General features: G+C 33.8%; 1 protein-coding gene across 4 annotated transcripts in view; it reads right to left on the bottom strand.

The window, feature by feature from the left end:
* Positions 1-25,697, bottom strand: part of LOC124357998 (peptide transporter family 1-like) — an 81,684-nt gene that overhangs the window by 12,621 nt on the left and 43,366 nt on the right. For 3 of the 4 annotated variants that reach the window (XM_046810220.1, XM_046810215.1, XM_046810229.1), the window contains exons 2-8: positions 10,018-10,096; positions 5,795-5,936; positions 4,411-4,500; positions 3,109-3,383; positions 2,232-2,314; positions 1,496-1,660; positions 33-281 (exon numbers count right to left, since the gene is read on the bottom strand). In XM_046810220.1, coding sequence (XP_046666176.1) covers positions 33-281; positions 1,496-1,660; positions 2,232-2,314; positions 3,109-3,383; positions 4,411-4,500; positions 5,795-5,936; positions 10,018-10,096 — 1,083 coding nt within the window. Of the gene's footprint in view, positions 1-32; positions 282-1,495; positions 1,661-2,231; positions 2,315-3,108; positions 3,384-4,410; positions 4,501-5,794; positions 5,937-10,017; positions 10,097-15,905; positions 16,073-25,697 lie in introns of those variants that run through there. The other variant, XM_046810208.1, reaches the window with a different exon arrangement.

The raw sequence follows: 25,697 nt of genomic DNA, 5'->3' as shown, positions 1-25,697 counted from the left end.
TTTAAATAATTTTTGTTATGAAATGACATTACTTCTAGTCTGACTTCCAGAAGTGCCGAAATGATGAAGGCCACTGCTGCCAGAAGCCCTCCTGCCGAGAGTCGCTGAAGAGGTCGCACCAGGAGTTTGCACTTGGCGAGGCTGGGGTAGATGAAGGAGTCAAACAGTGGGATGAATGCGAGGATCAGGAAGGGGTTGATGACCTGCATCTGGTCGGGCTTGATGGTGAACCATCCGAGGCTGCCGTCCATACGAGTGGCTTGGAAGGTCCATCTGGAACCCTAATACAACAGTATAGTAGTCAACATTTTATACATAAAAGGTATTTAAAAATAGCATAACATAAAATAAAATTCAAATCATAAGAATACAAAAATGGTAAAATAGTAATTCTTAGATAACCGAAAATTGTAAAATAAAATCTCCAGATTGTATCTCATTTGAGTATTTTTGAAATTTGGTATTAAAATTTATTACTTATTACGGTGAGTATTCAGTAACTATCATTCAACACAATCAAACAAATACAGCATCTTGCCACATTGGGGCAATATTATAACAATGAAATAAGATGTGAGGTTATAAAATTTCTATTGTTCTGTTTTATTAAATTTTATTTTATTATATAAAATCAAATGCATTAATTAAATTGGTTAATGAAAATAAAATTTGTTTATTTCTGTATCTAAACTAACGTGCAGTTATAATCTCTCAAACCTATTAATCTGTACCAATGATGTTTGTAGATTGCAAATAACATCAGTTGGCCTTGATCAACACCAAGAATTATGTACCTACGTACTTAGTCCAAGCCAAAATCATAATTTTTCACAAGTGATAAAATCACCTAATTTAATCCAATTAGAACTTCATACATTTTTCTCTGTAAGAACAATGTTAAATTTCTTGTACTTTTATGACCTTATTTTTGATCATAGCATTATGTGAGATGTCTCATTTTAAAAACGTAATTAATAAACATACAAATTATTTTCAGTTTTTCTTATAAAGTTTGTAATATTTTAGTAATTAAATAATGAAGTACAAAGGTAATGTTTTTATAATTAGCTTATGAACATACATACAATTTTAAAGCATTTGGATACATGTTAGTTATATCTATGAAATGAGACATTTTCCACATTTCTATGACTAAAAATAAGGTCATAAAAGTACACAAGGTTTAACATTGTTATAATGGTGCTACAATCAAGGTAGCTATCAGTACTTGGGGCTTAATATGATCTAGAAGTAATCAGTTAACAGGCATATAGAAAGCCTCCAAACTTTTGAAGGACAAACATTAATACTGCACTCAGTAGTTTGCTGTAACCTACAAACATTTATGAGCTTAACAATTTCCTGGGGAAAGATTTCCCAAACCCCAATTTGAGGAGGATATTTTATTCTTTCTAAGCCACCAGTGAGTTAATCCCCTCCCTCCAAAATAATTTTCTATATATGCTACTGATTCAGTAAAGTAAAAATATGATACCTGTTGGTCAAAAAGTGCCCAGAAGAGGGGCAGCGGTATAAACAAGAACAAGACTTGAAGCACTGCCTTGGTGTGTGAGATGAGAGTTTTGTCGAATTTGTCAGCAGCATGGTCCAACCAGTGTTCCTTCTTCTCTTTGGATTTGAAGCTCACTACCAGTGCATGCTGGAAGTGTATGTTACAGAACAATAAATTATTACAGTTACAACCCAATTACACTACCAAACTAATTGAACAAGGAAAGAAGATTGTCATTGCAGCAACATATGGCATTATTTTGATTAAAAAACTTTCATGTGAACAGAATATAACATAATAATATCACAAAGCTGTACCTAGATAGCTAAATGCCATTTTTAACCAGCTTCAACCAGCTGTATACTGAAATAGGCTGAATCAATCCAGATTATTTATTTATTTTGTTTTAATGATTAACACCATAAATTTTGTATTTCTATTTGTGTATTATTTAAATAAAACACACAATAACAGAACAAATTGTTGTATATGATGTATACAACAAATATATACAGTACAATTAATGAGGTTGTACATATTTTATGTATTTACCTGCTCCTTACAGATTGCTAGTTTGTGCCAAAATAATTAATTCAAATAAATAGTTTCTATCAGTGTTGTCAAAATACAGCATAGGCATACAGGAAAATAATAATAAAATGTATACAAATTGAAACTTAATTATGTTAAACAAAGTGGGCCATAATGTAATACTTACAGATATGCATTTGGATACTTCGACTATGATGTTGCCTTGGGGCTCCTTACAAATGTACAGCTTCTTGCCAGCCAAGAACAGTACTGAAAATACAAAATTTTGTAATATTGAACAATTATTTTTAACCATTCACTATTTAAAAGAGAAAAATGCAATAATGTTAAATTTTAATTTTTACTTATGGTAATGTTTTTAAAATATAGAGAAAGTCTTGAGGGCATATATAGGAATGGAAATAACTTTTCAACCATTAATTGAATTTGGTTTGAAATATTCAATCTAAATCATGCAATTGCAATGCAAGTGTATTAATTTCCACATACATTAAAAACTTTTAGTGTTTATTGAACTCAAATGCAAAATTGGATTTTTTTCTCACAAAATTAAATAATTTTAATTGTGTTTACAAGTTTACAATGATTATTATACATAATGTATCTGATACAGAAAAGTATATCAATTTGAAAAATTGAAAAATCATTTAAGGTATTGTCTTAGGGTCATGACTCCATTATAAAATAAAACTTCATATTCAAAAGTTCTAGTTTGCTCCAAGCAAGGACGTAGCCAGTAAGAGGATCCAAGGGATCAGGGTCTCCCCAATTCAGTATTACTGACATGTACTGCTGAAAGATCGTTCTCAACATAGAAGGGAGTCAAGAACTTTAAGGAACAAAAAGGGAAATGAGCAGTTGACTGCACTTGCCTTACTTTATGTTCACTACGGGAAAATATCAGTTGTCTTGACCCAGCCTCAAAGTTTTACCCGACTACGTTCTTGCTATCAAGTGAGTTTATAACTCAATAACTCTAACTGAACTCCTGTTGTAAACACAAGCAATGTTCTTGTAATGACTAGACACCATGAATGCCTTACATAAAGACACCACCATGAGAATGGCAGGGACTCCAAAGGCGAGCGGGAAGCAGGTGTCTTCTCCAAAACAATGGACATCATGTCTAAGTATGGGAGTGATGTATGTAGAGATGAGACTGCCTGCGTTGATGGAGAAATAGAATATGCTGAAGAACTGTGCCAGCTGCTTGGCCTGCTGAGGTAGGGTGAACTGGTCGCCACCGAAAGCAGAGACACACGGTTTGATGCCCCCTGTTCCTATAGCGATGAGGAGGAGGCCAAACAGACTGAAACTTCTGTAATAAAAAGTGAATCAGAATTAAATTTTGCTTTACATAACATTTTTACAAGAATTTCTATTATGTAGACAAATGAACAAAGTTACGATACAACATCAACAATCAGTAATTGTAATTACAGTATCAGTGACTATAGTTCATTAATTTATTGGAATGTAGTATACAGAAATTACTCGACCAAAGTTGACCCAGATGATACATTGTGATAAGAAAACATTTTATAAAATGTTTATAGCAAAATTTTTGTGTAATCCCAAGAGAAACATAAAAATTTTAGAACAAATTTTTCAGGCAGGACAATATAATACTGACTCATCCTTCAAAATCTTTAGTAGCAGTTAATTTTAAATGAGCTGAAATTAGAGTGCAAAACGATCAGCTATGTAACATAAATATGAATTCTGCATTACCACCCCACACCAGCTGCATAACATATATAGCTGCCTCGACCTTAATAGATTGACTGGTTTTAATTTTATCTCATTGTGGTTTCATTGCATGATCAGATTTTATAACATTATAGTTTTAAAATAAAGTTTAATGATTGTGAAGAAATACAAAATTATATAATTATATACTTTGAGTAGTATACACTTGATTCTAGAACAATAGAATCAAGTGTATACTACTCAAAGTATATAATTATATAATTTTGTATTTCTTCACAATCAGTAAACTTTATTTTAAAACTATAATGTTATAAAAATTTTAAAATTATAAAATTATTCTTTCTTCTTCACGTATGATCATCACCATGTTAATTTTTGTGCATTTACTTATAATCATTGCGGCTATCATGACTTTTTCTTGATACTGTACGAGGATTACACTAGACTACTAAAAAGGCCTTAAATTGTCTGAGAACTTATAGTTTTAAGCACAATTACTTTCTCATTATCATACTCATCTAAACAAGCTAAACCCCAACTTAAAGTTGAGTCCCTGAGCTCCCCCACTTATATATGTCCCTGCTTAAATTTTTTTCTGGAGTTAGCTTATCTAAACCAAACTAGAAGGTACTAACCGTTGGTTATCGTAGCCGAATAAGGGAGAGGAAGCAGCCGACACTAGAATGTTTCCAGCAGCATATACAATAGACAGGTAAAATATTGTCCTAAAACCAATAAATTCGGGTCAACATTAAATTTTACAGCTAAAACACAAATATTTATAGACTAAGTTATTATTGTTATAATTTGGTATATTAATAATAAGAGAGTTGGACACAAATTAATAAACAAAAATCTATATTTTATACAGTTTTTGCTAGTTTGCTGTATCAAACTATAGTAAATTTAATAATGAAAAATAACATGCATTATAAGAAAGCTAATTATATACCATAATTAATTATTTGTGGCTCTAAACTGAAATAATCAAAGAAGTTACTTGTGTAATACTGGAAACTACTGACATAATTTCTATAATCTTATAAAAATAAACATTGCTGAAACATAAATTATGTAATGTGATATAATGTGAAAGTATGGTATGCTGCTGTTGTCAACCGATGACCTCAATTATAAAAGGCCAACCACTCTTTACATAGCCCAAGGACAAGTGAAGCTTTGTATGAACTTTTCCTTGTATTATTAAGAAGAAATATAGATATACTCTAGTTGTCTCAGAGGACAATAAATTGTGCTTTGAAAATAAATAGTCTTTCTTTGAGATGTGATTATCATTGCAATGATACTTCCTCTGATACTTAGCCTTCAGTTTAAATCAAAAATATATGGAATCAGATATCGGTACACTGATACATTTATGGATTAAAGCTGAATTTTAATTTATGATCCTTACTGTATAGCATTTATAATAATTTTTTTTTTCTAAAGATTCTTAAATATTGTTGGGCATAGCACTAAAAGATTTAAATATTTGTTTCTTATAACTACGTTAGCTGATAAATGGACTGTGCATTATATTTTAAAATCAATCAGTGATTACCTTTCAAAAAGCATAGTAGTAATCAAAACATTCTTTCATTACTCTTATTATTTCTAACAGTTTTAGATTTGTTGTACAATCTCAATTAATTAAATTGCAGTAAAGAATTAAATTTGTCATTGTGAAAACTGGAAAAGCTATTTTAATTCAGTGTTTATACATACAATCAATGTGGTGTAATTCAGACCTGACACTAATGTACCTGTTGTCTATATTTACATGTTTACTAATGTATATCGTAGTGGAACAATGGCTGATGCCCAAAATCCTATTATTTTTTCAAATACTCTTTGTTTTTATAATTAAATATAGTACCTACGTTTAAAATACAGTCTCTTTGTAACTTCATAGTATTGATGGTGAGTGGTATAATGATTAGTTTATGGAAAAAGTGATTTTACTAGATACTACCGATCCATAATTTTACTTTTACTATTTTACTGGAATAAAAATACTACCTGAATTTCCCAAGATAACTATCAGCGATGATGGCGCCGATCAGAGGGAAGAAGTAACACAACATCGTGAAGGCATGGTAGATGAGTGTCGCGTCACCTTCTGTGTACTTGAGCATGTCCACAAGGTACAGGGATAATATGGCTGAAACAAGAGATTGTGGTGGTTATTCAGGGAATAGTTATAATAAGTGAATAACAATACAGACTGAGTACAGGTACAATTGTTATACTTTTGGTATGATAAGACTTGCATCATTGATATTTTCACATTATTTGGGAGTCCAAATATAATTTAAGGCTATCTCAACCTTCATCCAGGGGTTTCAGAAAGGATTCATCGAATTGTTCGCTTTTTACAAAATTAGTGCTATGCCCTCCTTAGGCAAAAGTTTAGAAGCTCAGTCACCAGACATTTTGAAGCTCATACATCGTCAACGTAACACATGATGGACTTTGTACATTCAATTGTGTTGAAGAGGATAGAGAAAAACAACTAACCAGGGTATTTTCTACCGATTTTTGTATTTTATGCTGAATAATTTTTGAACAATTAGTCGACCCACCTAAAGTTTAATAACATAAAGGTTTTAAACATAAGAACGAACCAAATCAATGAATGTTGAGTTCGTTGTTCAAATTCACCTCCCTGGAGTCATGTTCATCTGAAGAGATCCTTAAAAAGCCGGTGACAAAAAAGCTTAAAACAACTTTTTACTTTGATTTTGACATCATAATGTTGAAACAATGTAAACATGTTGTATTAAAATGACTCCAGATTCCGCACTAAGAGGAAGGTCAGCTGGAGCTATACTCAACATTCACCATGAATCAACGTTATGAGTAGAAACCTTAACAGCTTGCTTCTTAATCAGGGTTTACATATCACTAGAGGTTACCGGCTTTAAAGGATAAAAATATAGGGCCAGGGAGTTTCCGCAAAATCTAAAATCTCCTCTTTTAAAATTTGTTGATTAAAATGCAATTTGTAAAAGAAATTTTATATTCAAATTTAATTTGATAACAAGAACTAATTGTGTCTGCAGCTTTATTGCATCATGTAATAACTGCCAAGTTAAACCACTCTACCTTTACACTATAAAGTCTATTATTGATCTTTGTCTTTATTTCAGCAGGAAACATGAATAGTTTTCACCTGTAATATTAAAATCTTGTTGAACGCTAAGGATACCTAATTAGCACTGGCTGTAGTGACATGAGTGAACCACGCCAAATCGAAGACAAAAGGAACCAAACCTAGATGAATTGTTTTTATATCTGTTTTTGTCATCTGTATTTTAAGAGGACATGATGGGCAATACGTTGGCTATGATGGCAATTCAGTGTACGTTGTAAAGCTTATTATTGGTGTTTTCTTGTAACATTTAATATTCAATAACCTAAATTAATTGTGATTATAATCGGAGACGAAGAAAATAACTAAACAAATAACATGAAAAATGTTTCAAAAAGAGAGACCTGTGTTCCAATTTTTAGAGAACTAAAAATAATGAATATTCCTAATATGTACATTTTCTACTGTCTTATAAGTGTAAAGGAACAACTTGAAAAATTTACAACTAGACAGGATATTCATGATTATCCTACTAGAACAAAACATTTGTTACAACTCTTACCAGACTTAATGGTAAATTAAACTGCTTAATAAGTTACCATTAAGTGCTAGATCTGTATCTTTAGTCAAATTTAAAACAGTTTTGAAGTGCTGGTTAAAAGTTAATATATTTTATTCTGTTGATGAATTCTTACATTTTGATACCACAACAATAATTTTTTTAAATTTTGTCTCTCAATATATTTATTTATTCAGTTTTGTTATTGTTGAGTTTTAAAATGTTATCCATGTTAAATATGTTAATAGGTATTAATTTATTATTGTTAATGTATATAGTTCTGTTGGTTGTTTGGTTATTGCTGTTATTAATGATGTAGATCTATATATTTACTGGTAGGCTAGATTGAGTAGGTTGAATCTGAATTGTTTGTTTTAGTTTTAGTTTAGAATATTTTAGTAACTTAACGACGTCTATTGTGTTTGAATGTGTTTAAAAACCAATAAAGATCTTGAACAAATGTAAATTATTATTATTATATTATTATTAATTGTAATATATAAATTCTTATAAATATCTACAATTTTTTTTTGAGTCCATGGCTCTACCTCTGGTTCAGTCACCACAAACGAGCGATATGTACTTGCAGATGAAACTAATAAAATATTATAAAGTTAGATGTCCTTAAATAAATTGAATTGTTATTAAATAATAATCAATGAGCTAAAGGGTAATAGTGGTAGATACAGGTAGTAACATTTGTTACTAACAGTTTATATTGCAGTTAATAAAATACTACTAATAAAATATTAAATATTAGCTGCTAGCTGATAAGATAAGTTTTCTGAAATCTCCTCTATTTCTCACATTGTAATATGGCAACCCTAATTCTTAATTCCTCGATTGCCACAAGTTATGGTAAATACTGGGTGACAGTTCAATGATTTGTTTTTCTTTATAATTCATAAAAACTGTACTACAGCATTTTTTTTAAAGAAATATGTAGTTTAAACATAATGTAAAATAGTTGCAACCCTACCTATATGGTTTAGGAGACCTTCAACCCCCAAAACAATGGAAGACATATTTGCATATTTGTGGTCAAGGAACACTACTTTATAAATCTAATGCATACTTTTGTTTTATTTTAATTGTAAAGGTATACTAAAACAGTGCTTTTTCTTTCTTTTACTTTAACGTGAGGAGGATATGTGTAATAGATTCCTGAAGGATATTACCCAACAAGCGGACTTGGACCTATAAAAACCTCACCCTATGTTTCATGCTGCAAAGCAGGATCACCAACTGCTCTTACTGCAATTACTGCAGAGTCCAACCCCATATTGCTTTTTCAAGTTCTTTATCAGCTTGCTTAGTAATGTAGAGAATATTATATCTATAACAATAATATAACTTTATTGTTACAAAAATTAAATCTTGCAGAGTGAGCTTAGATTCTAGGCTACACAAATACAGGTGACATTGTCAAATAGAGTCTATGAATGCGTCTTTACATACACTCTATGTATCTCTAAAGCACCTCTACATACACTCTATGTATCTCTAAAGCACCTCTACATACACTCTATGTATCTCTAAAGCACCTCTACATACACTCTATGTATCTCTAAAGCACCTCTACATACACTCTATGTATCTCTAAAGCACCTCTATATACACGTCTTTTTCCCCCACATACTACAGGCTCCTTCTGTCCTATTAGTGCCATGTGATACAACTGATAGGTGCTTTAGCCAGGCCCGTACTCAGACCGGTTTTTTGGGACAATTGTGCTGGGGCCCTGGCTGGGTCCCACCACACGTTTATTTGAAGCTGAGGTAGCTCAAGCTAATAACTGTAACTTACTACTGAATCTTACTATCACTAACAAAATAATAAGATGTTGTCAATAGGATAATGGGGGGTGGAGAGGTGAGAGGGGGTGAAGCGGTGTGATAAAGCACGGTGGAGGGACATGACAGGATCAGGCCGATTATCTTTTCCGGGGCCCGTCAAAGCTGAGTACGGTCCTGGCTGTAGCTGAAGTATATGCTGATGAATTGGAATTGGGAGTTCATATACTTATAAGGCAGTTTTTCACCAGGATGAGACATTGAAAGCTGTATATAAAGGGATTAAATGGTAAAATATTAGTATAAGGGAAATAAAACAATCTTATTACAAAAGGTTTCATAACATTTTGGTCACTTCACTAAAATGGATGTGAGGAGAAATTTCCAACTTCGAGAGCACTATGCAGTGTTTTTAAAGTCTTATGAAATTAAATGAAAAATGCCTTTATAAAGAGGCGGAGTTAGGGCTATCAAGTCATCTCTACCACTCAACCTCATATCATATACAAAAAATGTATAATTGTTACAATTGCGGTAAATTATGAACTTATACTTTAAATAGAAAATAACAAAATTGTTGAACCTGTACACAATTAAATTAACTTAAAGTAAAAGTCTGTATATTATCTATATATCCTATACATTACAAATAAAAAGAAAACGTTCCTTGAATATATACACCTGACAATAAGAATTTCATATTTTGAGTACACTTGCCTGTAGGGCAATGAGGCTTTATTTTAAAACAATAATAGTAAAATACAATATTTATGAAGTCAGTAAAGAACACAATACTTACTGCGCATGCCATAGTAAGAAAACCGCTCACAAAACTCATTTCCAACGATGAAGAAAACAGACCTTGGGTATTTTTGTTTCTGTAACAGAAATATAAATTTTCTTTATTTGATTGAACTTAGTATTAAATTGATCGATAATTTTAAACATTATACATTCATTAATAAGGTAGTTCATATGAAGTTTTCACAAATAGTTATGTGGATAGAAACAAATACCCAAATGTTTCATCTATTATGATGAATTTACTAATAGAAAATTGTTATAAAAACTAGCAAAATAGACGTAATTGAATGAAATTTGTTACACATATAGTTACCCTGTGTATAATAGTGTTTATTAGGAAACAAACAAATAACAATGTCAGAAAATCATGTCATGGGTTTTGTGGATAAAATACCAAATATCAAACCATGATGTTTAAATGTTCTTAAGTGTCTTGAAAGTAGTGAAGAAATTGCTTGAATTGGAATGTGATTTTTCAGAAACTATAGGGAATTTTTGTTTGAATATTTCCCGAATATTGTGCATGTGTCAATACTTTTTTCTGCAAATAGTGAGAGAAAAATAATTTATTGTAATGTTTGAAGAGGTGGGAATGGAATGTAATGCTAGGAATTTCTGCATTGGTGGATCAAGGACACCAGGGAGCTATGGTATTTCTGTTATCCAAGATTGAGTCTCCAATTAATTTTATCACTAATCCAGAATTTAGAACACCAAACTCTACACTTAAAACAAATATTATATTGGCCCTACATGGGGAAGCTTAGACACTACAATTTTGGTGGTTTATTGATAATTTTAAAAAACGAATCAAGTTGTCTAAAAACAAATTATTTATACTATTCTTATAGTCTAGGAGCCAAGAGCCAATTTGCATTGTACAAACATGCAACCCATTTTTTCTTGAAATTGGTAGAGGATATTTCCTAAGAAAGAAATTGATTGTCAGCTGTGCTAGTTGTATTAGAGGTCTAAATGGGAGGATATAAACAAATTTTAGAACTATGAAGCAATTATTTTTTATTATATAATATTTTTCTAGCTTCATACACTTAAAACCCTGGTTTGATACACAAATAATTGTCATATCACTGTTCACACAAATGGATAAAGACACTGAACGTCACAATTTTTAGGGTCTGTATATGGTTACTTGCAATGTTTCTTAAACATTTATTTACGTATCCTACAACAGGATACGTAATATAATGTACTAAAGTTATTATATTAAGTTAAAATATTATCTGAGAAAAAAAATGATCACTTTATATTTTTAACCTCTTTTCATACTCTCCCATTTCAACCTTTCCAAAGCTAATGTGACTGATAATAGTTTTTTTCTTAGAGATTTCTTTATCGATTTTAAGAAAATCCAGGTAGTTTATCCTAGCTTATGCTCCTGTAGTTGGCTCCTGGACTATTATGGATAACTATAGAATGGCAATGAACGCAAACAGAAGAAATCTGACTTTTACCACTTACACATAACTTAGCAATGGTGGGAAGGGTTGATTCAATGTGAATGTTGAGTTTAGCTTCATTTCACCTTTCGCTCATTGCAGCATCTGCAATCTGACACTGTCACAGATTTGATTCCTGGAATCTGGAGTTCATGTCTGTCTGAATAGAACTTAAAAAAAGTCTGAGACAAAGATGTTCATAACCAACTCATAGCTTCGTTCCAACATCAGAGACTCCTAGACTACAATAGAGATCTGTCTGGTTTACCCAGCAGGCATCCAGTGTAATCTACATGAAGAGGTGTTCTCATTGTCTTATCTGGTGCACAACATTGAGTGCACTATGATGTTTTAGACATGATACCAAAGCACGATGGAGCAACCGAATTTTCTACACATAACGCAGCTGTGGTTGGAAGTGTTCTCATTGTCTTATCAAGTACACAATTAAGTTTGCCTGTGATGATGTCAGATTTCAGACACTGCATTAAGTGGAAGGTTAAATGGAACTAAACTCAATCTTCGCATTGAATCAACTCCTCCAACCACAGCTATGTCATGTGTAGAAAACTCGGTTGCTCCATTGTGCTTTGGTATCATGTCTAAAATATTGTAATGGACTCAATTGCCTAATATGATAAGACAATGAGAACGTCTCCAACCATAGCTACGTTATGTGTAGAAAACTCAGTCGCTCCATTGTGTTTTGGGATCATGTCTAAAACATCATAATGTACTCAATTGTGCACCTGATGAGACAATGAGAATACCTCTTCATCTACATTACACTGGATGCCTGATGGGTAAACCAGACAGATCTATCTTGTAATCTAGGAGTCTCTGATGTTGAAACGTACTAAGAGTTTGTTGTGAACATCATCATCACCTACTTTTTTCTTTCGATCTACTCAGACAGACGTGGACTCCAGATTCAAGGGTCAAGTCTGTGACAGAGTCAGATATCAGATGCTGCACTAAGGTGAAAGTGAATTGGAGCTAAAATCAACATTACCATATACCAGCTGCTTATTTATTAGTTTTTGGAAGTTAACTGGTTACCCTTCCATTTGCAAGAACACTGTTCACTTGTATTGTAGATAAATTATTTAACTGAAAAGTTTATATGGCCGGTGCATCAAAAATTTAAATATCTAAACACTTATTAACACAAAAATTTTTTAAATTAATCAAGAATTGTAATTTTGAGGTGGACTCTTATAGGTTTTTCTCCTGACTGTGCAGCTCTGCTCCAATAGAAAGTAATGAGCTAAATGCAGGTTTGCAAAGAAATTCATTTTCTCCTCATATATATATATGCATTAAGGAATGTATTTACAGGTGTGGGGAAAGTAAGAATTTCCACAAAACTGTGGCTAACAGCTTGTCAGCCTTATAATTTAACTTTGAAGCTGGAAATATTTGTATTTGTGAAAGTTGACGTAGCTACAAGAAAAAAGTGGCACACAGATGACATTTGGTAGATTTACTGATGACAGCTGGCTGATAAGTTTTGTGGGCATTCCAACGGAACTTTGTTTCTGGTTTCAAATGTGAAAGTTCAGTCTAGCTTGAATTGGTTTTAAATCGGTTTTTACAAATATGAAAACTGAAAATATTGAATAAATTGTACAGTATACAACAGAATACACATTAAAATAACAGTCAATGTATGCTCAATGGCATAAATAAGAGAACATGAAAAATGGACCAAACCAGCCCTGGTAAACACTTTAGGGATATTTTTAACAAGCTATGAATAACCAAAATAGTTATAATAAGAGTTTGTAGGTGATAAATAAACCAAGTTATAAGGTGTTTATTAGTTGATACAAAAAATTTTAATTTAAAAACGAAATTTAGACATTTATAGAATAAGTAGAACATATTATGATACTATGTGACATTGACACACTAACGGAATCTCCATCATATTAACAAAGAGTTATTGACAAACATCAATTCAACAAATATAAATTAATTTTTACTCCATTTTTCCAGAATGTTATTGACAGTAAAGAAATAGGATATATGTGTTTATTCTGCCCAAACTTTATTAAGAATATAAAACGAAATTATTATATAAGTAAAAAAATTATGCTATTATTATGAATTTTTGAGATTATTAGGCCATTTCACTAATTTCACTTCACAAGAGAACAGTATCAGTGCAAAACATTAATGATTAATTACAAAAGGAGTCCTGAAGTTTTACACTGATGGTTCACGCCTTGACACTAGGGCAGGATACGGAATACACGGACAGGGAGTTGACATGGCTGTGCCCCTAGGAAGACATGCCACGGTTTTTCAGGCAGATATCATGGCAATAGACTCATGTTCCAGAAGACTCATACAAATGAGGACAAAAGGGTTAACATACCTAATACTTTCTGATAGTCAGGCTGCACTGAAGGCACTTGATACCTGTTCGTTTGATTCGAAAGCGGTCTGGGAATGTAAGAATGCTCTAGCAGAGCTGGCAATGAATAACAGAGTAACACTCGGTTGGGTACCGGGTCATGAAGGTATTCATGGGAATGAGAAAGCAGACATCCTCGCCAAAAAGGGAGCGGAATCCACAATGGTGGGGCCTGAGACATGGTGTGGGATAGCCTCCTCTAACATTAAAGCTCTGGTCAAAGATTGGGAAAAGAGGACAAGACACAATAATTTTTTGGAATAGAGCCTAAGGATTAAGACTATCCAAATTGTTTATCTCTCCTTACGTTAAAGGGTGGACAGCTCTCCTAGACCAGAATAAGGAGGTAATAAGCCTGATATTAGGAATATTGACAGGACATGGCCCTCTAAGCACCTTATAAAGGTAGGCCTTAGCCAGAGTAATGAATGTAGACTCTGTGGAGAGGAGGAGGATTCAGCAGAGCACATTTGGTTAGATTGTCCTGCCATCGTAGAAACTCGGAAAAGATACCTGGGAGCATATCTCCTCAGCCCCAAGGACATTAGAGAACAGGAGCCCTTAAATCTGATTGGTTTTTGCAAAAGCCTCGGACTTTGAGGGCACAAAATTAAAGTAAGGGAGGCGCAAAGGTCCTTTTAGGACTAAGCGCGGGGACAAACTGTCCTTTTCCCTCAGGAAGGAAAAAAAAACATTAATGATTGTATTCTTCTCATTAAGCAGTCATGTTAACTAACTTATCTTCCTTAGGAAATTTTAAAGTAGATTTTTTACCCCTTTAATATAATATCCAAACAAACAAAAATATCAAACTCTAAACAAAAACTCATTAATGGCATAAAAACATTTGTCAATGAACCACCCCGCAGTTTTTCGGGATGTTTTTAGAGACTGGCTGAGTTACTCTTGAGATTTGTTGGTAAGGCTTTCAATAAGTTTCTTCCAGCATATCATGGGAAATGTCTTTTTCCCTAGAAGAGTGTAAGTTGATGATCAGACAAATTGAAGTCCCAATAGTGTTTGTCTAATGTTCAATTTTTACACTATAGGTAGGATGCAGTATAAATTATTGAAAGTATGCATGTAAAAGGATTGTGGCAACTTTATTAAAAGTAAAACATTGTTGTTTGTACTGGAATTCCATTTAGATAAACCATCCATAATCTATGAAAAAAATGTAATGCTTGGATTAAGATGTTTCTGTCAAGAAAATTTATTACGAAATAAATTGTATAATATAAAATGAAAACAAATTTTCAACAATGTAGTTTATAAAATATACCATTTATATGTGCCAATGTGCACATAAAAAATGAAAATAAATAGAAATGTGAATAATTATAGGTAAACACAAAATAAATCTTCTAAAAGTTAATTATAAATTTTACGACCAAAACAATTCTAGAGAGAGCAGAGACTACTTCAGTTTTTCACTCCCTCCGAGTGAAGTGAGGAGTTCCAGGTATTAATTATCGATGTAATTAGTAATTTTACGACCGTCCATAAAACGGATTGGAGATTCTGAACAGTTCTCAGTGGTTGACTCAAAGCTTCATGTTGATTCAGAGACGAAGTGCTTACTATTCTTTTCTATTCTAAAACAGTAATGCTTTCTATTCTCTTTCTGATACCGGTAAGATTAGGTAAAGTAAGGGAAATTTTTTTTGTTATTTCATAAACAATACTGCGCAGTCGGAGAATGGTAGCACTGCGATATTTATTATTTCCACAAAACCTACTCAGTCCAAGGTCGTTCATTATGTAGCAGGTTGGTGATGTAACAATCCTTTTCCTCTTACGTAACGCAGTGTCTTTATGAGCTGAGGTAGTAAAACACACGTGCTATTGTACTCCATAACAGATTGCTGTATGGGATAAAATTGGAAACTATCTGCCACAACTGCCAATGAATGTGAAAGTGAAGTCAGATAATATTACCTACAAATAAAGCCACACCACACTGGTTTTCATAAACATATGGAACGAACGGTCTGCCTTACTAACTTGCAAATCTTGCAGCAGATATCCCTTGTCAGAGTAGGAGGCGACACTGATACGCTCAGAAGATGCGTAAGTGAAGGTAGATTCGGTGTCAGCATCGTGGCTACTGTCTGAGAACCGCGGCCGTGTTTGTGAGAACATCACTGAACCAAGGCCGTTCGCTCACTGTGTCGCGGAGCGGCGCGGGCTCTACACGTGGGTAAATACAAACAGCTGATTACGGAAACAGCTGATTTCACGCCAGGACCTACAGATGCTTGGGAGTATCGATTCACAAGCTGACGCGGTCAATAATAGACATCTGACACCGACCGCAGGCAGGTAGATCGTAATCGGTGACACTCTTGTGACGTTACTGATACAGTGGTTACGTCATCACGGCGGTTAACTGACACTTGTAGGTCACTTTTTGAGGTTAATAGCCTGATACAATGTTTATCTGCAGGCCAAGGATATTTATGTTAGCCCAGCATCACCCACACAATCTAACCGTATTTAATTAATTAAATAAATAATTGTACATTTTTTATGAATAACGGTTGAACCATGTATACATGTCCTGGAATTGTTTTCGTTTTTCTTACATCGACAGCAAAATACACAGACTCAACCGATGAAACATTGACATGGGAAAGAATTAACGAGACGAGTTTTGTTTCGATCCTCCCAAATCCCACACGTGGGAAATCTGTCCCTCTGGTATCTTGTGTACCTGGTATCTGTATCTTGTTACAAGTAGTGAAAATCATAGTGATTACTCAAACCAAAACACGAGATGTAATCACACCTACGTTTCACTTTGCGTAATTCTTTATCATGTATTAAACTGAAAAATAATTATTAATAAAGTAATTTGTCCATAATCCCTATTAATTCAACGCACTGTGCGGGAAAAAACATTCAAACCAAACTAAAACATAAGGGGAAACTACTTTTTCTATCATCGTTGTGAGGAATGTATGTTGTAGTTAGTGATGGTTATTATAAAATTTGAAGTACGGAGGAGTAGTAAAACAAAATTATAATAAGTATTATAAATAAAAACGCCTAATAAAATGATACAAATTCGTCAAATAAGTTGTGTAATTTAATACAAATACATTAATTTAAATACATACATTAAAATTTAAATACATAGTTTAATACAAATAAATGAAGATATTTCAATCTCAAGTATCAAACTCCATTTTATAGACTAAATTATGTATTCACAATAAATGAATTTAGTGTTAGAATTGTTAGGAACACGTTTTATAAAAAGAAAGGCATTAGACAATAACAACTTCATATAAATATAAATTAGCGGTCACTCGATACTTTGCGTCATATACGAGTACATCAACACGAATTGTTTTCCTCCTGCAGATTATCACCAAATGAGAGTACAACACGTAAACAATAACTGGATTTCCTTTCTAAACTTTTACTCCAGTATCAAGAGTAATCATTTTTAGTCAGTTACGTTATCAGTAAACTAAGAGATAATGTTTCCAGGAATAAAACTACAACACTGCACATCAAGTATTGGTACTTATTAAAAGTAAACCAATTCGATTATCTTAAAAATAATATCTGTACAGAATTCGTTACGGATATTAACTAGTTTATAAAAGCTATGATTGAAACAAACAGTTTTCACATTTCACAGATTTATTGTAAAACAAATTGTATGGTTTGTTACTTGGCGAGATCAAACATTATTAAAGAACTATCAGATTCCGCGCCAGGAGATATTGTTAGCAATATTATATGCCCCTGATACAGAACCAGGCTCAATGAGTATTATAATTGGCCAGCTCTATAACGCGTCATACACTTACTACGTAGTGTCAATAAAACAGGTTGTCGTCTCATTTACATACTATATTGAGTTAGTAGTTTCGCACATTTGACCTAGAAAGCCTGAAACCTGTTTTCGCACAATATTGTGTACTCTAAAATAATACGTTATGTGCCGTATGAAGAAAGAAATTATTCTCATTTCAACAGATGTTATTGTAGTTTTGTAATTTGTCTTAATTGCTTAATTTTGTCTTTGTAATAATTGCTGTCTTTGACTTAAATACAAAGAGTTTTTTTTTCATCTTCTTGTGCTAACATTATTTGGATCTCTTCAGACGGACGGACTGACTCCAGAAGTCAAATCTGTGACAGTGTCAGATTGCAGACACTACATTAAGCGGTAGGTGAACTGGAGCTAAACTCATCATTCGCATTAAATCACCCTTTCCCACCATAGCTAAGTTGTATGTTTTTTTCTGTTGGCTATTTATTACAAAATGCTGGTTAGGATTTTCATCTGCTTCAATTAAAAATATGCAATAAAGTATCCTCTAAGCCTACGTATATATATATATATATATATATATATATATATATATATATATATATATATATAGGAAATAGAATTTATAAAATTAAACTCGTAGTGAATTTATAGTTCCAGAGCTTCCAGATCTTGCACGTGGGGTGAAGAGTGGAGATATGAGTTTCACCATCCGAATAAAGGCACCTGATGACATTCTTGTTGGAGTTCCAGAGCTTCCAGATATTGTATGTGGGGTGAAGAGTGGAGATATGAGTTTCTCCATCCAAAGAAAGGTACCTGATGACATCCTTGTTAGAATTCCAGAGCTTCCAGATATTGCACGTGGGGTGAAGAGTGGAGGTATGAGTTTCTCCATCCAAAGAAAGGCACCTGACGACATCCTTGTTGGAGTTCCAGAGCTTCCAGATCTTGCACGTGGGGTTAAGAGTGGAGGTATGAGTTTTTCCATCCGTAGAAAGGCACCTGATGACATCCTTGTTAGAGTTCCAGAGCTGCACGTGGGGTGAAGAGTGGAGATAGAACAAAGGGGAAAGGTTACAAAAAAAGGAGAGTCCAAAAATGCTCTCAACAGTTCCTGTTAGCAGCTTCCAACTTGTGATTTTTGTTGATATAGTCCTTCCAGTCAACGAGCATCCAACTGCGAGATATAGTACAGCGCGGTTATGCTATAATGTGGACTTGGTAATTTTGTCCAAATAATCAAGTTTGTTTAATTGTGTTTATACCAATGTAGTCAGCTATTATCTCGCATCCCCACTCTGCTTGATTCTGGTACCGGTAGCAAAGCACAAACTATCGCTTTGAGTCCAACTAAGAGTCAAGTAGTAGCCACGACTCTCCAAAACGTCAATTATGGAAGAATGTAGTTTGTGGGTCACTTCTGAAATCTGTTCACTATCGATTTCAGGTCAGAAGGTGAAACGCGCGTCGGCTACATTGTCGCGACGGCACGATCACACAAAACGTACGCCAGCGCAACACGCTTTACAATTTACTAAGTTTCCTACTCATTGTATTATTTCACGGGGGACATGATGACAACGGGCATCAAGTTGCGGGTGAATTGTACAAAGTGTGAGTCTCATTTGTAGTAATCTACTATCTAAGGTAGACCGATGTATAAAAGATAGATTAACTAGCAGTTACCCACGGCATTACAGGTGCATGAGCAATTCTGGCTCGTGAGTTATATTTTCGACATCAATGTTGTGTTTGCCTTGTTTCCCTACCAAGAATATATATATATATACACAGATCTGAGAAGTCTACTTCTGTCAAAAAACAACTAAGATGAGTTTATAACATTACAAACCCATAAAAATGGGTTATTTATAGTAAAAGTTAGATAGTAACTTTGTCTTTTATATGTAATACTTGATACTTAGATTTTTACTAAAACCTTTAGTTTTCTTATCTAGATATTTTCTTACTCTGTGCTTAGCAGCGATTGCTGAAGGATGAAAAAGGAAGTGTTGTTACTATCAAGCTTACTCTATGCTTTCACACTATAAATAAAAAAATCATTAAAATAGTGGTTGAATTAATTATAAGCACATGATTGTTGTCATACAACAATATTTACACAAAACTTTTGATTATAAGTAACAGGCTGTTTAAATTAATATTTCCAAACCTTAGAGGCCAAGATGAGATGTTTCTCTACTTTAAAGATAAGTGGGGCGTAGCCCAAAGGGATGTGTCTATATTCTTATCAGAGACCCTCAGAACGTCCACATAAATTCAGTACAGTCGGTTGAATAATTTACGCGTGAAAGAAAAACAAACAAACAAAGGCACTTTCGCATTTATAATATTATTAAGATTAGGATGATTCAATCGACCAGGAAAAAATGGTGACTGATCTTATTGCGAGGTGGACCACGAACCAGATAGAGGCATTTTTTTGTGTGTGTAACGTTAAATTTTACATTCTCAGAGTCAACACAAATTTTTTACCTAATCATGTTCATAATTTTAATGATAAATTTAAGTCAAACTGATAAGCAACTGTTTTTGGGTGGCATACCGAGAAAGTTTATGGACAAGGGTTACAATCTAATTTTCCTTAGAATATACATATTTACAGAATATACATATTACAGTAGAAACCCCTCATATCCGGCCTCGGTTTTTTTACCGCACCTCGGTTTATCCGGCCACTTCCCGGAAGCCAATATTGAAATTTATTTACCACGGCTTGCAGACGCGCAGTTGCACGCACTAGTCTCCCACGACTCTTGCGTTATTTTGGTGTATCTATTTGTTTACATTTTCCTGTGTTGTCCTCAGTTGAGCTAATAGGTTTAACCTGTAAACAGTTCGTTGATTATTTCCAGTGCGGTTAGTACAGTACAGTACAATTGTTTTGTTTCGTCAAGTGCTGTGTACTGTAGGTTGGTTTATCCGGCCGAATCGTTATCCGGCCAGGGGCTCGGTTCCGTGGTGGCCGGATATGAGGGGTTCTACTGTACTATTAAAACGGAAAACATACATAGGTGACACTTGTACAGAATATTACGTTAGTGAAACATGAAGATAGTTTGAGTATATTATTCAAAAAGATTGGGTGATCTAATAACAATTCATAATCTCAGGAAGACTGACATTGAATTGTTGGATACAAATACCTTTTAAATAGGACAACTCGTAAAATTCTACGATACAAAGATCACGGAGTAAAGAGGCTTAGAATATATTTCAATATGACCGTACAGTTGGCGATTAAAAGCATTAAATATTGAAAAAACAGGTTGTTGAGTGAGGTTGGTAACAAACCAATCTTCTGTTTGATACTCGCATTTAAAAGGAGCGGTAGTAAATTTACTCGACGTTTATGTCATGAAACTCACAAGCCTACTGGACTGTAAAGATAACGATGTCTAATCCAACGGCCAATAAAATTCTCGCATCGCATGACAGTGATGCAAACTCGAGATCGTTAATTACTTACTACTCGAATAGTGACGATTACGGGACTTGTACATTATTTCAAGGTCAGTCAATGTTACGGGATTGGGGACCGATACCTGGTTATCTTATCTTAAACCAATTATCTTGCAACACAGCCCTGCCTGAATTGCATTTTATCCAGCTGATAAAAAATACTTTGATGACACTATTTTGTAAAAATATTAGTTACAAACCTGTGAGACCCATAACCCAACAAAACTCTTGATTTACAAAATACTCAGTACATTCTTTGTAACTGAAAATAAAATAATGTAACTATCAAATTTGTAATCTGCAATGAACACTCTTGTAACGTAATACATTACCATATTTACCATAATTTACCAACGCTTAGGTATTAAACGACTTCAATTAGGATTTTCCGGACATTTGTCGTTCCATGATACAAGAAATCAGTAACACTACGTTTCGAGACTGCAATCTGATCGTGTCCTCATGTGGATATCTAACATAACTACAATCTAAGTCTTGTTAAAAACGTTATATTGTTATATTTTGATTGCTATTTTTAAACGTTTACTATTTTCAGAATATTGTTCTCGCTGAAACGTTTTTTTAAGTAGTGATTTTAAGAATGTATCACTGGTGTACATAACAATTGGGATTTAAATGTGGAAATTTTGATCGAAATTTTTGATTTTGAGAAAATTATTAATAGGGATATTTTGCTTTTTTAGGAACATAAGACTCAAAATGCGCGCGTGTGCGTGTGTGGGTATGTTTTTTTTAAATTTCGCAAACTCACTGTTGATATCTATAAGAAACCGTGAATTTTCGTTCTTAAATTCTCCAACACAATTTAAAGTTAAAGTTTGAAAGATAAGCTTCCGGCAAGTGATTTTGGATTTTGAAATAGTTCGCAATTTAATAATGGAAATTTTCTAAAAGCTAAACTTAGGCCTTTTTATAACTAACAGAATGTACCAGATGGACTACACTAAATCTCATTGAATCCTGCATGTACACTCATGTTATTTTAGTTGTTGAGCAAGAAACCGCTTTGTTAAATTCAACCAGTTTCTCTCTTTTGACAACAATAATACTGAACTTCCGCAAACGAGTTTTCCTCGAGAACTCACCACACTCAATCGTTACAGGGACTTTCACACAATTAAGCGTTTGCAGTTGCGTCCTCACTGGGATCTCTGAAGGCCAAATGAAATTATACGTGATATGTGCGGAGATGGGGAAGAGGGAATTATCACAGTCATCTGGAAGAATGTTTGTCTATGTCCCTATTACAAGCATTCAAATCAAAACAAATTTTTTATTGTTCCTTATCAATACAAAATTTCATGGAACATTGTCGTATATATTTACAAACAGTATTACATATAATATTATTTATGCATGCCGTTTCAAACTTATCAGATCTTAAAAATTTAATATGGGTGTTGAAAAATACAATTTAATTAGCTTAAACTTCCAGAAACAAACCTCCCAAGAATTTCTCCAAGGTACAACAGACTCTGTTCATGAGATAATTATTTAGTCTTTTTATGTAATGAAAGGGTTTCACTACTTTTAATATAGTCTGGTAGAGCATCAAAATATTTTTGCCCAAGATATGCGGGTTTTTGTAAGAATTCATGGTGATGCATTGGAACCATACGACAGGTTATGAATCGTAGAATAAGGATGCATATGTACTGGAAAATATGGCAGGTTTTTAAAAGCGCACACAAAGTGAATTTATGAATAAGGATGGAAGGGTAAAGAAATGTTCACGAGGGAAAACTTCTCGGCAACTCTCCCGGCTCCCGAGACCACAAATCACCTTAACGGCCATTTTCTGCAGACTAAAAACCAGGTTGAAAGAGGAAGGCGATGAAGTTCCTCAGAAGAGGATACCATATGATAGTAGTGGAAAAATAACCATAATACGAGTATACCATTTTAAGAATCCATATAAATATCTAAGAGAAAAATGCAGCTGTTTAATTTTGTACATAGCTGATCAATGTGAATTTTCCAGTTAAAATCAGGAAAGCCGCCGCGGAAAAAAACATGGAATGCGATTATTATCGATGTAGACGATGATTGATTTAAGCTATTGTAATACTCGTACTTGATAGATTCACAATTATTTTATATGATATAACAAATTAAAGTGAGCTGTATCGATTTTCACAACCCAATTCCATGCAATGCGAATATAAGGAGCCGAGTTCAGCATGTCAATGCGTATATGGCATTTGACCGCTTCATCAACCAACGAGTCTTCCCGAGTCTGCAAGCCGAGAAATCTAGCGAGCGCAACAAATCGATTTGTGATAGTTAAATAGCATTTCGGTCACCAGGCATTAATGTCATGTTTTCCCATAACACTCGGCGTGAAGGTATACGGTCGTAGCTTCTGTTAAACGGCATATATTCCGATATGCTCCTGTCTTCTAGTGGTAATCATTTATATGAGGCATGCAGGATTGACGTTGTATATGAATGGCCTACACTCTTCCTTTATACTGCTATGGGAAATGTCTATAATACACGGTAACGGCTAGTTATGCACTAGATTACCAATACTTCTTTATAATAAATACCAGTACAGTGTAGGAAGGAGTATGCCAGAGCACGTGTCACAGAATAGGGTTCGTTAAAGTCGCATGAGACATTTCAAATTTGTAGCCTATTTCATTTTTGAGAAATCCATGCAGAGCCAGGCATGCAGAGTGACAATCAGACAAAAATAAATTTTTCCAGCTCTTCAAGCTTCAATGACGCTCAGCCAAATTCAATTGAGAGACATGCACTATCATATAACTCAATCTTGTCTTAGTAAAAATTACGTTTCAGGCTACAGATATTTTATTCTCGTAATGTCTTGAGGAAAGTTAAGCTTCACTGATGCTCAGCCAAATCTCATGGGGGTCATGCACCGTTATCCAACATGATAGCCCAATTTGTACTTAAGTGATGGCCCCCTGAGTGACATGCTTCGGTAACATTGGCCATCACAGAAATTTATCTCGCATTTGTAGAAAAATGCTTCATGCCAAAGTTCGATTCCACAGCTGAATTAGTTTTCGAAATGTCCTGTGGGAGACAGACAGACACACAGGAAGACGTACAGAAGAAGAATTCTGGAAGCGCACTGTGTGATGGCAAAATATGCATGCATTTCAAATGTCAAATTTATCGGCTTTTAAGATATTCTGAGAAAAGTTAGGATACGCGAATGCTTAGCCAAAAATAAATTGATATTCTAATAATATAATTTACGTCAAAATGACAGGCAATTTCCATACAAACTATGCGAATTTGAATAATACTTGCTCCAATTCAGAGACCAACAGATCCGCTGGCGAGTTAATGTTATTGATAACTAGGTCAGTTGTTCATAAATTACTATATAGCTTTACCATATCATTTGTCAGTTTATAAGTAAGAAGTGTTATATAAAGTATTGACCTTTACTGCTTAGTTTACCGTCCATGTGTATACAATCTTTAGGAAACCATACCTTCTAAATTGAATAAAGCTATACAATTTGAACTTTTAGCTCTTAACTTTTAAGAAATATTAATCTCGGGTTTTAAAACGACAAACGTAACATATATTAACACTGTAATTTATTGACATCTTGAATATATCGTTAACGATGGTGCTCTAATAATCCTGAAAGAGCCTCGTTTACTCGCCCAAGCCGGAAGAGATGTCGACTACTTTTATATTTACTATATGTGCTACAATTCTTACGTACATTACCGTTCGTGATCGCACAGTTTTCTTATAAAATTATTAATTAATGCATAATACAATGTGTCAATTTATTTGTCAATCATTTAATGCTTGTGTGGTTGTCGTTATTTAGGTTTTACACCTAAATATGGGAGTAGATACACGTTCTCGAAATGTCTCGGTATCTTGTTATAATCATAATGATGGCAATCGTCTTTTCAATATGTTATCGTTTGAAATAATTAATCGTTTGTAACGAATCCTAAAATAACTTATAATATTTTATCACCTTGATATGGGCACACCTGGTCTATCTAAAACACCCTATTATTTTTACTCGTTAGCCAAGCGGTTTTATCATTACACGTTTCGTGTTTCCGTGTTACTTTATCGAACGCACGTTTTATCAAAAGCAATATTGAGTCCTGAAAGCAGATATAAATCCATTTACAGTTGACAAGTCCTCTGGAAAATCTTGGCCTTAGTAACCTTCTGAAAGATTCCAGCCTTTAAAAGATCTCAGTTTCTTGAAGCTCCTGGCCCCTGGAATCCTTTCAGTCACTGTGAAGCCTTGACCTCTGTAATTCCTGAAAAGTTTCCAGCCTTTAAACGTTCTCAGTCTGTTGAAGCTCCAAACCTGTGGAAGCTTTCGGCCACTGAGAAGCCTTGACCTCTGTAACTTCCTGAAAGATTCCAGCCTGTAAACGTTCTGTCTCGTGAAGCACTAGCCTCTACACTCCTTCGGCATACCATACTTGTGAGCTTCTGGAGACACCGGACCTTTCCGAGTTCCATATACATGGCATGTGACTGTC

Source organism: Homalodisca vitripennis, chromosome 1 (assembly GCF_021130785.1).
Source record: "Homalodisca vitripennis isolate AUS2020 chromosome 1, UT_GWSS_2.1, whole genome shotgun sequence".
In the NCBI taxonomy this organism is placed as follows: domain Eukaryota; kingdom Metazoa; phylum Arthropoda; class Insecta; order Hemiptera; family Cicadellidae; genus Homalodisca; species Homalodisca vitripennis.
The sequence above is the reverse complement of the archived record's forward strand: the minus strand, read 5'-3'. Positions and strand labels throughout refer to the sequence as shown.